The sequence below is a fragment of the Pseudonaja textilis genome, chromosome 2 (assembly GCF_049901715.1).
Source record: "Pseudonaja textilis isolate UNSWEBS1 chromosome 2, rPseTex1.2, whole genome shotgun sequence".
Classification (NCBI taxonomy): Eukaryota; Metazoa; Chordata; class Lepidosauria; order Squamata; family Elapidae; genus Pseudonaja; species Pseudonaja textilis.
The window spans coordinates 44413957-44428810 of record NC_141991.1 but is presented as its reverse complement, the minus strand read 5'-3'; the positions used below and the strand labels follow the sequence as shown (position 1 = coordinate 44428810).

At 37.8% G+C, this 14854-nt stretch overlaps 1 protein-coding gene and 2 long non-coding RNA genes across 4 annotated transcripts in view; 1 reads left to right on the top strand and 2 right to left on the bottom strand.

Annotated features, from left to right (window-relative positions):
- Nucleotides 1-13471, bottom strand: part of UROC1 (urocanate hydratase 1) — a 57580-nt gene extending 44109 nt beyond the window's left edge. Inside the window, exons 1-4 of one of the 2 annotated variants that reach the window (XM_087923761.1) lie at nucleotides 13285-13471; nucleotides 9495-9625; nucleotides 6366-6459; nucleotides 3807-3866 (exon numbers count right to left, since the gene is read on the bottom strand). In XM_087923761.1, coding sequence (XP_087779887.1) covers nucleotides 3807-3866; nucleotides 6366-6459; nucleotides 9495-9625; nucleotides 13285-13410 — 411 coding nt within the window. In that variant the 5' untranslated portion in view covers nucleotides 13411-13471. The remainder of the gene's footprint in view (nucleotides 1-3806; nucleotides 3867-6365; nucleotides 6460-9494; nucleotides 9626-13284) is intronic. The other variant, XM_087923762.1, reaches the window with a different exon arrangement.
- The window catches only part of LOC148126838 (uncharacterized), a 185219-nt gene that overhangs the window by 51290 nt on the left and 119075 nt on the right, over nucleotides 1-14854 (top strand). The window lies entirely within an intron of this gene.
- The window catches only part of LOC148126839 (uncharacterized), a 400892-nt gene that overhangs the window by 293007 nt on the left and 93031 nt on the right, over nucleotides 1-14854 (bottom strand). The gene's annotated exons all lie outside the window — the stretch shown is intronic.

Genomic DNA, 14854 nt, shown 5'->3' with positions numbered 1-14854 from the left:
CAGGTAGCTCTGTTCATAGTGCAATTCAATATTTGAAACTATAAAATCAATCAAAACTTTTCATTTAAGACATTAAAATTACTTAGGCAACATATAACCCCAACATAATTTCATGTCTTTTGGATTTCCTGTCCAATCCTATTTTTATTGGCCCATTGATTTCAATGAACCCCAGACAAAAGAAAACCCAGGAAAAAAAATAAAGACACGGGATTGGAGGAGAAGACAGGGCAGATGCGATGAGGAACAGGATAAGGATTCTATTTCCCAGGTGCTGTGAACAATAATTTAGCTCTCCTTTCCCCTTTCCATGCTGCATTTTTTAGTTTTTCCTTTTATCAATGGACTTTGGAATGAGGATTTCCTATTCCAAGGGTTTACATTAGCAGAAGCTTGGATTTCTGGCAGGATCTCTAAAGAAACTTGGTTGGTTGCTAGGTTTGATTGATTGGTTCTTTGTACGCTTTTCCTGCAAAAGAACAAAGTCTTCTTGCCCTCTTCTCAAAGTTTCCCTGCCCTCTTCTCAATTACTTTTCGGAAGGCAGCTGTCATTAGGACTAATGGCAATTTTGATTCTAGTTCTGGTCCCATCTCCTACTCGGGTATCAGCCATTTTCTAAATCATCATAGGTATTTTATGATAATATATGTCTTAGCCATCAAAGCCTTGATGGAAATCTGACTGCCTCTGGAGATCATTGGCTGGGTGACAAGTAGACTTACTTGTATACTTGGTTGGCCACTGTGTAAACAGACTACTAGACCAGACACGCCAGGGATCCAATCCAGCAGGACACTACTTATATTCTTATATTGTATTCATTACAAGTGTCATCCAGCCATTCTAAATCAATTTCCACCCCCCAAATGTATTGGATTTCCCTGTTGAGACATTCAGGCAGGGATGGGATTCTACCAGTTCGCACCTATTCGCCTGAACCAGTTGTTAACATTCTAAGCAGTTCAGAGAACCAGTTGTTAGAAGAAATTACTGGCCTAATCCTGTAAGGAAGGCAGGAAGGAAACATTCTGGTGTTGCTTACAGAAACTGCCTCTCCATTAACCCTTATTACATTCTTGGCAGGACTAGACTTCCTGTCTCAGGAACATCTCTGGAGTTTTTTCCCCTTCCTTTGCTGGTACTTTGCTTGTGTGGAGTGACCATTCAAAGTTACAATGGCACTGAAAAAAGTGACTTATAACCATTTTTCACACTAACAACTGTTGCAGCATCCCCACAGTCATGAGAGGCCAGGCAAGGAGATGCATGCCTTGATGTGAGTGATATTGAGCTGGCCACGCCCACCAATTAAGCCACGCCCACAGAACTGGTTGTTAAAAAATTTGAATCCCACCCCTGCATTCAGGCATTACTGGACTGTTTTGGGCCATTTGCTATCACTGAGACCTAACCTAGTTTAGTAGGTTGTTATAAGAATTAAGGAAGGAAGAAACCACAGCTCCTGGAAAAAGACCATGATACCAATGAAAGAAAGAAAGAAAGAAAGAAAGAAAGAAAGAAAGAAAGAAAGAAAGAAAGAAAGAAAGAAAGAAAGAAAGAAAGAAAGAAAGAAAGAAAGAAAGAGGGAGAAAGAAATGTGGGTCAGGCATCACTAAAAAAAAAGATATTCCAGAGCAAACATGGCAAACTACGAATGAGTTTTTGTAACTCATTAAAAAGTGGTGGTGGGGGGGAGGCAGCATTGATAACATGCCGCAGGAACAAAATATTGAGGTGCAGTTTTGTTACAATCACACATCTTTAAAAACAGTCTCTTTTTCACAATACCAAGCAGGGAGAACAAGCTGGCTTTATTGCAACGAAATAAAACCATTCACCCAATAGCCATTCTTAAGTAACCAGAATGACAAAGAAGCATTGTTTGTTCTGCTGTGAAACTCTTTTGAGGCATCACACTCCTATCAGAACAGGAGCAAAAGTACAGACAGAAGGCGTCCATAGATTGTGTTGTCTCGGTTGCACAATGCAACTCAAGACATATGCCTTAAAGTACACCAAGGCACACTAAATACAAAATCATGCTCATCCTATATGTTTAGGAAGCTTAGTTGCTATTTTGACAACAAAAACTCAGAAGGCTCCACTCTGCCTGGGAATCTGGGAATCCTAATTCTAAAAAAAAAAAAAAAAAAAAAACCCTCAGCAGAACTGGCCAGTCTGGCTCCCTTCTGTGCATAAGGCCCTTCCTGCACGTCCATCTATCTCCTTATTGAGAAAATATGAACGCAGTGCATGAAATCAGTGGTGAACTAACTGGCTTGGTGTATGCAGTCATATAGGTCCTCCTGCACATTTCTGTTCAAGCTGGGGTAGTTCTGGGTGTAATCTCCTTTGAGCTTTGCTTTATGGAAGCACAAAATTGTAGAGTCCTTGGGTGATTTCTGAGTTTGGTTGCTTTCTTGAAGACATTTCATTACCCAACTAGGTAACATCATCAATTACTTAGTTAGGTAGTAAAATGCCTAGAAAAAAACAACCAAGCTCAGAGAGCACCAAGGACTCCAGAGTTCAATCCAGAGATACAGATATTCCATTCTATTGGAGCACAGTATTGTGCTGGCTCTCAAGGGTGTCACACGAGCCAAACTACTCCCATGAAAAGTGCTACAAATTGTTTCTTCCATTCATCTGTTTGGTTCTGCCTGGCTTGTCTCATAAGGGGGACTATAACGTCTTCCTCTTAAGTTACTTGTTTTGAAAGGACCCAGAAGGATTCAAAGTACAGTTGTACTTTGCAACTATACACCAGTGCAGAATCTTGGAAAATGAAGATTCCACATAACAAGGGCCTCCATGGAGATAAAAGTCCCTTTACTTTGGATGTTTGTCTTGAAAGGACAATAAAAATCTAAAGCCCCATAAACAAGACCTTGCAAATAACCACTGAGAGTAGGGGCAGATGACTGTTAGTATGTGGGCTTACCTACTTATCCCAGTATTTTTTCTTTTGTTTTCTTAAAACAAAATAGTATACTCAGGGAAGTCTGGTGGGTGAATTATATCGTAGAAAACAGAGAACCAAATTTTATTTATTTATTACATTTATATGCTGTCCATCTCATTATTCAAAATGACTCTGGGCAGCGTATACATTTAATAAACAAACAAGTAAGATTGGCATTGTAGTTAAGACATCAGGCTGACACCCTGGAAAATATGAGTTATAGTTTGTTTTAAGTGAAAACCCAGCTAGGTGACTTTGGGCCAGTCATTCTCTCTCAGCCATTGGAAGAAGGCAAGGGCAAATCAATTCTGAAAACTTGCCAAGGAAACTGCAGGGATCTGTCTAGCTATGTTGATTGGAAGATACCAACCCTCTCCCCCCAATATCTGTCTGTCTGTCTATCTATCTATCTATCTATCTATCTATCTATCTATCTATCTATCTATCTATCTATCTATCTATATTAAATGGTGACTGAGTTCATGTCAGACTTGTGAATGAGCAAACCCCATGCTTATTACCACTGAAGATATTACCTCATTGGTTAATGGAATATCTACAAGCAAACAATCAAGCAAGCACTAAGAGAGCACCAATAATTCTACGGTTCAACCCTGAGCTTCAAATATTCTCTTTTATTGGATCAAAAAGAATGATAAGATGGAGCCAAGGGGAACAAGCAGATTCATCCTCACTTTTTTTCCTTCTGCATAAAATAAGCAAAGTTGGAATAGATCTCAATTTATGGCCAGCTGCTCATCAAACTTACTTCACTTAAACAGAATGAGAATCATTTTTAAAAAATCATTTTTCACTGAAAATATATCTACAGTATCATACCTGCACCCAGTTGCTGAATACTTGTCCATTTCCTCCATATGTTACAAGTTCCTGGGGAAACTGCAAAAGGTACATTTTAAATCCATACATGATTTCAAAACAACTCCTATACTTAATATTAAGTTCTCTTATATCTGCCTCCAAAACAAGACATTAGAATAGAAATAGAAATAGAAATAGAATAGAAGAGTTGAAAGGGACCTTGGAGGTCTTTTAGTCCAACCCACTGCCTAGGCAGGAAACCCTACACCACAGATCTTCATCTTGAGGACAGCATTTAGTATCCTTAATATCTTACCTTAAAATGCATTTTTATTTGCTAACACAATATATGATTTCTTTTTTAATGAATAATGATTTTTCCTCCTTTTTAATTGCTATTAATGAATGCAATCCAAGGAAAAATAATTATATTAGGCAACATGAATTGAAAGATGGAAATGAGATGAGACAACACAGAAAAAGTCACCGGACCATTTAGGGACCTAGTAATTAATTAGAAAGGTGACTAGGGAATATCTGCTTAGAAAAAGACTAGTTTTGAATATATGGTTAATCCATACATCTATTCATAGACATATATGCAGAAGAATGAATAAAAATCCAGAACAATATTTAATTGATTGTATAATGAAAGACTGACTCAAAGAATCAAAGACAGAGAGACAGGGATAATCAGAAGTTATGAATATGGGACAGATCATTTGGTAATGCCAAGAACAAAACTGGGGGGAAAGGACATAGAAGAAAAGTAAAGAAATGAAAAACAACTTCAGGAAAAGAAAGTGCAATTTTGCATGAAATAAAATAAGAATTTTAATTTCCAAACAAAATGAATTGAAAGTGTATGTGGATTTAATTAAAACAGAGTGAAAACAATTATGTTACCAGGAGCCAAAGAAATATGCATGCAAAGGAATATCTAGTGGAATGAAGGCATGAAAGAGGTTAATAATGTGGAAAAATGCATATATAAATGATGCAAAAAAGATGAAAGGTATTTTATAATACATAGGCACAAAAAGTTGCAAACATGTAGAGCAAATAATGGTTAATATTAATAAGGTAGAGGAAATACAGGGTAATTTTGATGAAATAAATATTTGTGCATTATATATTGATTTAGAGAAAGAACATGATAGAAGCTTGTTTAGGGTTGCTGAATATGATAAGAAAAAATATATGATGGAAGTAAAATGTGTGAGTAAAAATAGAATCCTTAGTAAATGGTTCAACTCTGAAAAGGGAGTAAGGCAAGGAAGTATGAGATTCCCTTGGTTTAATGTATAATAAATATATAGTAATGTATCAGAAACTGCATAAGAAACTTTTGTGATGATGATGTATTGACTTGGGTCATGTACTTTGCATATGGATAATGCTGTGTTTAAATCTGAGAAGACAAATGCTTTGAAGCAAATGATGAATAGATGCAACAAGGAATATAAATCAGACTAAGATAGACATTTGATAGACAAAATGAAGTGAATGTTTGTAAGCTATATATAAATGTCAAAAAACTAGAGCAAGTTGATAAATCTGTATGCATTGGTACAATGTTTACTAAATATGGGAAAATAGATGGAGAACTTTTAAGACATGCAAATGGTATTTGGTAATATGAAGTTCTTATGAGGAATGGAAACTGGTCAGAAGAAATGAAAATTGAGCTTGCTTATAAGAGCTTGCTCCTCCCCGCTGCTTCTCTGGAAATGAGAGCTGATTAAATCAGGAGACAATAAAAGTTGGATGCAATGGGAATGGCAAACTTAGAAAGGTATGTCTAAAAAGTAAAAAGAGTCAAGAATGGATGGGTAATGAATCAATTTTGGCTCAACACAAAAGTGAGTAACCAGTTCAAAAATTGTACAGTGAAATCGATTATCATATAGAGAAAACAAACAAGGATTAGATTATAAAGCAAATATATGGGGGGGCGGGATGAATGAGTTGGAAGGAGGAGAAAGATTGTGAAAATCTTACTTACAGTTGATGAGATACTTAGAAAGAGAGAAGTGAGAAATTTAACGAATAAAAGCTGAGACATGGTGCAGAATATTTCTTTATTTATTCAATTTATAAGGCTGCCCATCTTTGATGACCTTGGATGAGAAGAGAAACATTTCCAATGAAACAATCAAGAAAATCTAGTTGCCTTTTGAAAAGTGTCTTTGGGATCAAAACAATTACTATAATACAAAACTTAGAATATAGAGAAACAGAGAATAACCCCCTGGTTTACCATTTTTTTCTGCACTTTGATAATATTGCTTGCCTGAAAGAGAATAGTATGGTTATATATGTATGAACTGTGAGAACTGGATATTATGGTTTGTAAACAATGGTCTATAACTTACCGAGTTTTTCCAACCTAGCTAATTGTAGGTTTACTCAACAAAGTATTGTTAAAACAACCATCACTTAATGTAATACACAGTCCTAATCACTGTCTCCAAGTTACAAGGGAAACTGAAATTTACCCCATAAAGGGCAGTATATTCTCATGAACATGCAAGTAGACTTCTTTCCTAGACCATGTTTTCATCAAATATTCATTACCTGTGCTACTGCAGGATCAAGGTTATTCATAATCATGTGCATTATTGCAGCAGCTTGCTTGGTTTTGCAAGGATATTCCTGAATGGGATACGCTCTGAAATTAAAAACATAAAGGCAGAGATGAATTAATTATTCTCTATGTTTTTACCATTGAATTCTTGATTTAATGGATAAATTAAAGGAAAAACCAATATAGAAAACAATTAATGGACAGATAAAGTCAGTTAGGATGCTGGACACCCTATTATGAATAAGACCATCTGAATTCAATTTAGATTACTAGATTAGATTTTCTCTCCCAACCCCACCCTCCAAAAAAGATATTAGTGCATTAAGGGCTTCTTTCTACATAGTACCCTCTGGATATTCAGATAGTTCTTATTTAAAGATTTGTAGGCAAATGTTCTGTTCACATTCCTAAGTGAATCCAACCATTTTTCCTAATTAATTCGAAATTGCTGCACAGCTCTGTTATACATGCACATACAGAAGTAAGAAATAGTTATCAACATTAGAATAGAAATAATCTTGGGCCATTTGCAAATAGTTTGGTTAGCAAATATATCAACCTGCAAAAGAAATAAATATCATAGTGGGTTCACCCCACCCCCCCCATTTCTCTTGTTCTATGTCTATTTCTGAAGGATTCCATGCTAAATGAAGAAAATATATTGTTTATTCTGACTTTGTTAACTGATCTTGTTTATTTAGAATCTGAATTTGGAAAATCAGTATCAGCTCAGCTGCATGCTTATAGAATATGAGCTTTGTGCCCTTGGGTATTCATTTTTTTAACTGCTACATATTTTTGGAACATGGGCAGAATTTGAGCTGTTCATTTGACAATCCAAATATAAAATCCAATTGGAACAAACAGATCCCGAGCAATTGTTAACAAAAATGCTTCAAAATGGAACACTACATTTGAGGAATGTAATTGCCTTTTATCAGATTTTCAAAACCACAGCTCAGAACAATTACAAAAGCAAGTTTTTTTTCTGCCTACAGTCAATGCAGGATCTGTGTAGTGCATTATAGTCAATTCAAAATAAGTTCAAAATAATTTGCATTTTTACACTGGCAGCACATGGTTGCCAAAAACATTAAATGAAGTAAACAAGATCAGTTAAGGAGGACAAATGAATTTTGCATTTAACGATGAAAGATATTTGAGAGATCAATGCAACAGTATTTGGCTTTTTGGTATCACTTTTTCCTCTCCTCTCCTCTTTGCAATCCTGTGAAGTAGGTGGGCTGAGAAAGAGAGCTTGGCCCAAGGTTACATAGCTGAGAGCAACTTGTACTTGGGCCTCTCAGCCCTAACTCAACAGCTTAATCAAAACCTCACACAATGCCAATCTACAGCCTAGGCCATATCTAGATCCATACCCTGAGTTTGTTCAATATGTTTAGATTATACATGGAATGCACTATGGATGATGACTACTAGATGGCAGACAAGGGACACATAAAACTAATTATTTGCTACTATCTGTCATCTGTCTACATTTTTCAACCCAGACAATAGCCCTAAACATGCTTAAGCTAAGCTTAAAATGGCATGGAGTGTTTTATAATTCACTAACAATGGATATATATCTATCATCACATAGAACATATTACAAATTTGCACCAAACATTGTGACATAATTATATTATTTACGTGATGATGTCATGACACAGGTGTTACTATTTTTACATTATAGTTACTTTTTTATGGATGGTGCTATGAAAAAGGCTTGGCATTCGAAAAGCTTATGGGCTGTCCGAGAAATAGAGCTCTGGAATTTGTTCTTATATAGACTTCATTGGAATCCAATAAGGCACTTGGGAGTCTCTGGCTTGGCATTTTGATGGTCAGGAGCAAGCCAAGTCTTGACACTACTTTTTCTGCATACCTTTCTTCTTGTAGAATAAATTTGTGTACTTCCCATAAGAAGTTGGCCACGGAGAAGAACTGCATTACAAACATACAGATTATAAAGAGCAAATGGATGGAAATTTACTGTACGCTGATGAGTAACAGTCCCCAGTGATTTCAAACACAGGTGCTATGAAGACGCTGGAAGTAGACATTCATTAGAGACAAAGGACTACTGTTCTCCACCCTATTATAAAGCTGTTGATATTGGCTTTAAAGTCAAAGGTTGAATTCACACATTTAGTGTTTTTTTTTACCATAGTTTGTTTTCTAATCAACAATAAACAAGCTTGGTAGGTATACTGTCCTAAGTCATAGTTTGTGCCACCAGAAGCAAACTAATTACATTACACTTTATTATGACGCTTGAATCAAGTTCAAAATTCCCAGATGTTCAGCAGCTGCATACACTGACCAATAAATCAACTTGCTTATTTATCAGCCTTGTTTTATCTCATCTCACCGGTTAATCAGCAAGTGACCTCCTGCTAGTTCATTTACAGGTGGGCCTCGAAGCAGCCAACTCTGACAAACTTTTGCTAACTTTATAAAGATATACTGGATTCACTTATGGTGCTAAGCAGAGGAGGTAATCAGCAGGTTCTGACCAGTTCTGGAAAACCGGTAGCGGAAAATTTGAGTAGTTCGGAGAACCGGCAAATACCACCTCTGATGGGCCCCGCCCCCATCTATTCTCTGACTCCAGAGTCCCAGTTGATCGGCTGGGTCTTCTTTTGTTGCCCTGCACAGGAGAACGGAGCTGGAAAGCAGGTTAGTGGGGTGGGGAGAGAATGGGGATGTTACAGTATCCTTCCCATGCCACACTCACCAAGCCATGCCCACAGAACCAGTAGTAAAATTTTTTGAATCCCACCACTGGTGCTAAGCAACCCAAAAGGTGTTTTGATTGTTTTTGACTTAGAGCAGAAGACAGCCATTTTAGTTTTTTAAACACTATTTGATGGCTTAGGGTACTGTGGGAATTCAAAAAAATCGCAGTTAAAAAATGATGGCTCTGCTTTATATGAGATTGGTTAGCATCCAGTACACACTCCAATGACATCATTTGAAACATGATGTCATCACTTGGTTTGCATTGCAGGCATTTCTCCACACATGCGCAGATGCCCACGATGCCTAAGCTACTGAGTAAGGAATTTCGATCCTGACTTGGGATTCCCAATCTTTCGGCAAATCCTCATCCTTACCTCATTTCAATCTGGGGGCAGAACCTGTACATGTAGATATGCCCATAGAGCCTCAATTCTTTCGCAAATTCTGGTGCCAGAATTCCATGGAAGTTAGCTGGGAAATACCGCAGAGAGTTTTTTAAAGCCAACTGCCAAAACAAAGGAGAAAAAAAAAGCAAACATAACTAAAGTTTAAAAATGGCTAGGTGGGTGGCTATCACAATTAATTAAGCACATGCATTTTATTAGGCTGAGTGGGAAACATGCCCAGCTCTTATGAAAGGATTCAAGGAGATTGATCCTGAATAAAAATGAGGGTCTATCCACTAAGGTAGTAGCACGTTTTCAATGGAATCTTTTCATTCAGCTCTTTGTATGAATAAGATAATGCCTGGTAGTCATTTTCCAGAGAAGAAATGAAAGAACATTAATGTAGGTCTTTACATTAAGCACAAAACAAAGCAGAAAGCTCTGCTGGCTCTTTGGCAGCAGAGATGGACCATGCCAAATCTGGTTTTTCATCACCATCCTGAGATGACAGGAGATACACAGTGCATGTAAAATTACCTCGTGAATTAAGATTTTCTTTCCCTGTGCAAAGAAACTGTGAACTTCTGTACTCACTATGCACTGTGCTAGGATTACCAAATATCCAGGTGTTCCCCTACTACCACTTGGATTATTTCCCCACTAGTGATTTATAGCATCTTCTACACTCATTTAACCACTGATGTGCCAGCATTTATTTATTTAGCATATGACATGTTAGCCAGGGATCACTGAGGTGGCTGGCTGCCTCTGTAAAAGGATTTTTTTCGGGTGGTGTTACCTTGACCCATAGGACACCTGAATGCAAGTAGGCAATTGGGGGAGGCTCCTTTCTTGTCCCTCCATGGTTTATTTGCTTGTGGGAATCGAACCACTGAGTTGCTGGCCTCAGCGGTGCACAGGTCCAGGTCTTATCACATGAGCCACCACCGCCCCTATGTGTTATGTGCCAGCATAACAGATAAGGACAGACATAACAGATAGTGCCACCTTAGCAAGGGTTTGGTGATGCTGTCAGGTTGCTGTAAATCACTAGTGAGGAAATGGCTATGGATGATTGCTGAAAGGGAGGTGGTGAAGTGAAGTCAGGGAGAAAAATAATTCAAAATTTATAGTTTCTCCTGCTAATATACATGGGTTGAGTGCTGCAGCAGGTGTGTTTTTAGTTTTCCATGTTACACAATCCCAGCAAAATATGATTTAATCAATATGGTGAAACAATCCATAGTTTAGCATGGTATGAACCCGTCTTAAGTATCAAAAAAAATACATATCTGGAATTTTCCTAAAATCTTCACACAATGGCCACACATCCAGGAAGAATCCCTCTCTTTATAAAGAAAAGTGGCATGCATTCAAGAATAGTTTGTGCCATGCTCTGTAAGTACCACTCCTCTAGGTCAAGGAGGAAATAAGATCTCTGCTGACTTTGATGTACTCCAAAATCTGTACCAAAAATCACGATTTAAAACAAAGAAAAAAAATGCTAACATCTGAGATGCATACTTTCATAATTTATTCCATTTTTGTTTATTTTTTAAATGTTTCATTTAAAAAAAAATCCCTTTGTTCTGCTGCAGTGTTTACACCGAGTTTGAAATTCACGGACAGAAAGTAAATCAATAGAGAACCCAAACAAAAAGGACCACAGCATTCACAGAAGCAGCAGCACATAAGAATTAAAGTCCAAGAGGGGGGAGAGACAGAGAGCAGGAAAAGCATTACCACTTTAAGGAGGTTTACAGTAGTTTTTTTTTTTTTTTTCCAAGGATGTAACGGCCTGGGGTATTAGAATAAATTGCTTATCTTCAGGGAACCAAACGATTTGTTTGCACCGTGCATTTCTCTACATGGTTGCTGCTTGTGAACATATGGATATCTGTGCCAAAGTATGCATGAGGAAGTACAGGGTAGGCTACATAAGCTCCACTCTGTCTGATGTATCCAGCAGGCAGGTGGGCAGGAGAGAGGGGGAGAGAGAGAGGGAGCTACTTAGAATGCATTGGTCAGTACCATTCAAAGTTTCTCCCAGAGGACCCTGACCAAGGAGGCATTGGAGGGGATCTTTCTCTGAATGCTAAGAATGAAAGCTGGATGAAGGGGATTGAGTAGCACAGGCTACATGTACCAGGGTGATGAAAATGCATTGCCCTATGGAAACTATTCCATGAGACTTGAAGCACAACTAAGGTTAATGAACTACGTGAATATGCTCAGGGATTAAGTTTTCTTTAAAAAACACCCAACCCAATTGTTGGGTGACAGAAGGATTGAGAATGAGACTGCATACATTCCTATTGAATTCAGGAGTTACTGTTGTATAAAAACAATGTGATCTCTGATAGCAGACAGAAGAGATCCAATTTCAAGTCCAGTCTCACTGAATGATTTTGGGCCAGTCGTTCTTTCAACCCCAACATGCCTCACACAGGTATTGTGAGCATCAAATGAGGGACATCTCCTAGTAAGCCACCTTTAGCTCTTGGAGAAACAAACTGGAAATAAATATAACAAATAAACAAATGCTGTATCAAAGAGAGAGAGTGATTTCAGACCAAAGAGATTATTTCCAATATCAAATGTTGGGATATCAAAATAAATGCACACAAAGATATATACATCAAATGCTGAGCCAATGCTCGAGACATTTGTTTGTTTGTCAAATGTAGATGATGCTCATCGCACTCTTAGAGTGGATTCTGGGTGGTGTCCAGGGATAAATACAGAAGAATATTAATTTAAAGAATATTGTTTGGATTTTTATTTAAATTGAATAAAAACATACAGTTAAGTCCAAGGAAACAGGTGATCTTTAATGTGGCAGGAAGAGCCTTCTCATTGTATATGTGAGAAAGTAAATATATATGTGTTTGTGAGAGACACGTAGAATATACTGTATATGATTATTGAAATCTCAACCAGGTAGGCTACCCAACTTGGATTTTTCAAATGTGTTGGCCCTGCAGTCCTCACACCTCAGGAGGACATCCAGCTCAGAATAGCTGACCTTACAAAAATTGTTGGCACTTAAAAGACAAAAGAACAGAGTTCAAAGCAGTAGCAACTGTCTACATCTGTAAGACTAGAACCTCACATTTTTGTCAGAAGAGTTGGTTTACAACGAAGAGCCAATAAAGAGAGATTCTCCTGAAGCCAAGCCCTAAGAATAATGTGATAAAAGCCACAGTAGAGACAATATTATTCACACAGTTTACATTGTCTTAAAAATATAGGAACAAATACAGATAAGGCAAAGCTACCCTTATCAGAAGGTGAACTAGATACAAAATTGGCTTTCATTTTTATTAAGAGAGCTGTGTTAGTCTCTGATGGCAAACAATGTAGTCTGGTAGCACCTTTTCCAACTAACCAATGCTATTAAGGCAGCAGCTTTTTAGTATGCCTTTACATAAAATATGTTAGATGGAAAAGTGCTACTCAGGGGTGCGATTCAACCAGTGTAACAACTGGTTTGGTGAGCGTGCACTTCGATAGTGTGACCACATAGAAAGACATTAAGGGCAATATAGAATAGAACTGTGCAGTGTTTATATTCACAATTGGTAGCTATCAATAATAGAGCTGGTCACAGACCAGCAGACCTGCTTTAAGAAACAGAGCTAACTCTATTGGGGTGATACACCCAACTCAGTTCTAGGGAACATTTTAGGAATGCAGAGCTTGTAGTTCTAGTTAATGGAAAGATTTTTCCTTGAAAAATCCCTTGATGTCCAAAAAGAATAATTGTACAAACTCTTACTTTTTCTTCATTTGCGGTGAGATTTGGCCTTCTCACAGGAGCGTGAGGGATTCCACTCTTTCGGCCTCTGTTCTCTGGAAGAGGATGGAGAGGGAGACCAGCACAAATTGCTTTCAGAGTAGACATAGCTTGTAAGGGAAGGCTGGTGCCTGACAGACAGCCGTGGCTGAAGGACAGGACTTAGAAGAGAGTTGAGGTCCCACTGCAGCTAAGGTGACCTTTGACAAAAGCAGGTCAACGTTTGGCTTTTCCTCCAATCCTCTGGAGGAAAACGGCCAATATGATAGCCCTCATCATCCTATTGGTTTGTCCTGCTGCCTCCTCCTGAGGAATCATTGACAGGTCTACTGTTTATTCTCCAAGCTGGTTCTTCACATTTGGTTGCTCTTTTGCACTGAATCAGTTGATTTGTTCCTGTACTTTGTATGGAGACATGGGAAGGTTCTTTATCCAATACAGGACGCAGATATTTTGCAGGCTTTAATTGGAAATTTGGCAAACCACAACCATCTTACTATATATAAGCAAACATTCAAATATTCAATTATTTTTATTTGTGAGCATAACATTAACGTGATCCTTTTCCACTTTTCTCTCCATGTCTTTTTAATGCAATATGTATGCCTCTCTCTTTCATTCCAGAAATCTCAAAACATTTTAATGACATTTAAAGTATGATCATCAATGGAATATTAAACAATATTCTAAACCAACAACCCAACAATAAAATATTTATATGCTGAAACTATAAATAGAACCAATAATGTGTCAGGCAATCTCAAGGCCCTGTAAGTAAAGTTAAAACTCATTTTAGGCATTTGGAGACCACCATAAAAGTCCATGCTGGCTGGCTAGGAAAGAAATGTGAATTCCAGTGCACCTACTTAACAAGTTGATTTTTAAATGTTGTAATAATGAATTCATTCTTCATATTAATATTGGTGAGGATATCCAAGCTCTCATGGATGACCCTCCTGGAGAAGACATAACTAACATATCTTCAAGTGACTTCAATAAAAACATGCTGCAGAGGCCCAGTTGTGGACTTCTCTGGGAGCTGTCTAGGGCAGTCGGACTGCATGCTTCAAAACAATATTGAACAACCTCCTGGAGAATCTGGATGTTTAAGGCTACTAAAATCATTGTGAGAGGGGTCAAGGAGTCCTAGTGGACAACAACTTGAATACGAGCCAGCAGCATGCTGCAGCTGCCAAAAAGGCCAATACAGTCCTAGGCAAAGGTAGTATCAAGATCACATGAATGTGATAGTATTGCTTTATATTGCTCTTGTAACACTATACTTGGAATACTGCAATCAGTTTTGTCACCACTATATAAAGAGGTGTTGAGACTCTGGAAAGAGTGCAGATAAGAGCAACAAAGATAATTAGGGAGATGGAGGCTAAAGCCTACGATGAATGGTTTCAGGAACTGGATATGTCTCATCTAATGAAGAGAAAAACTAGGAATGACATGATAGCAGACTTCCAATATTTGAGAGGCTGTCACAGCGGTCAATCTATTCGCCAAAGCATCTGAGGGTAGGACAAGAAGTAAAGGATGGAAAGTT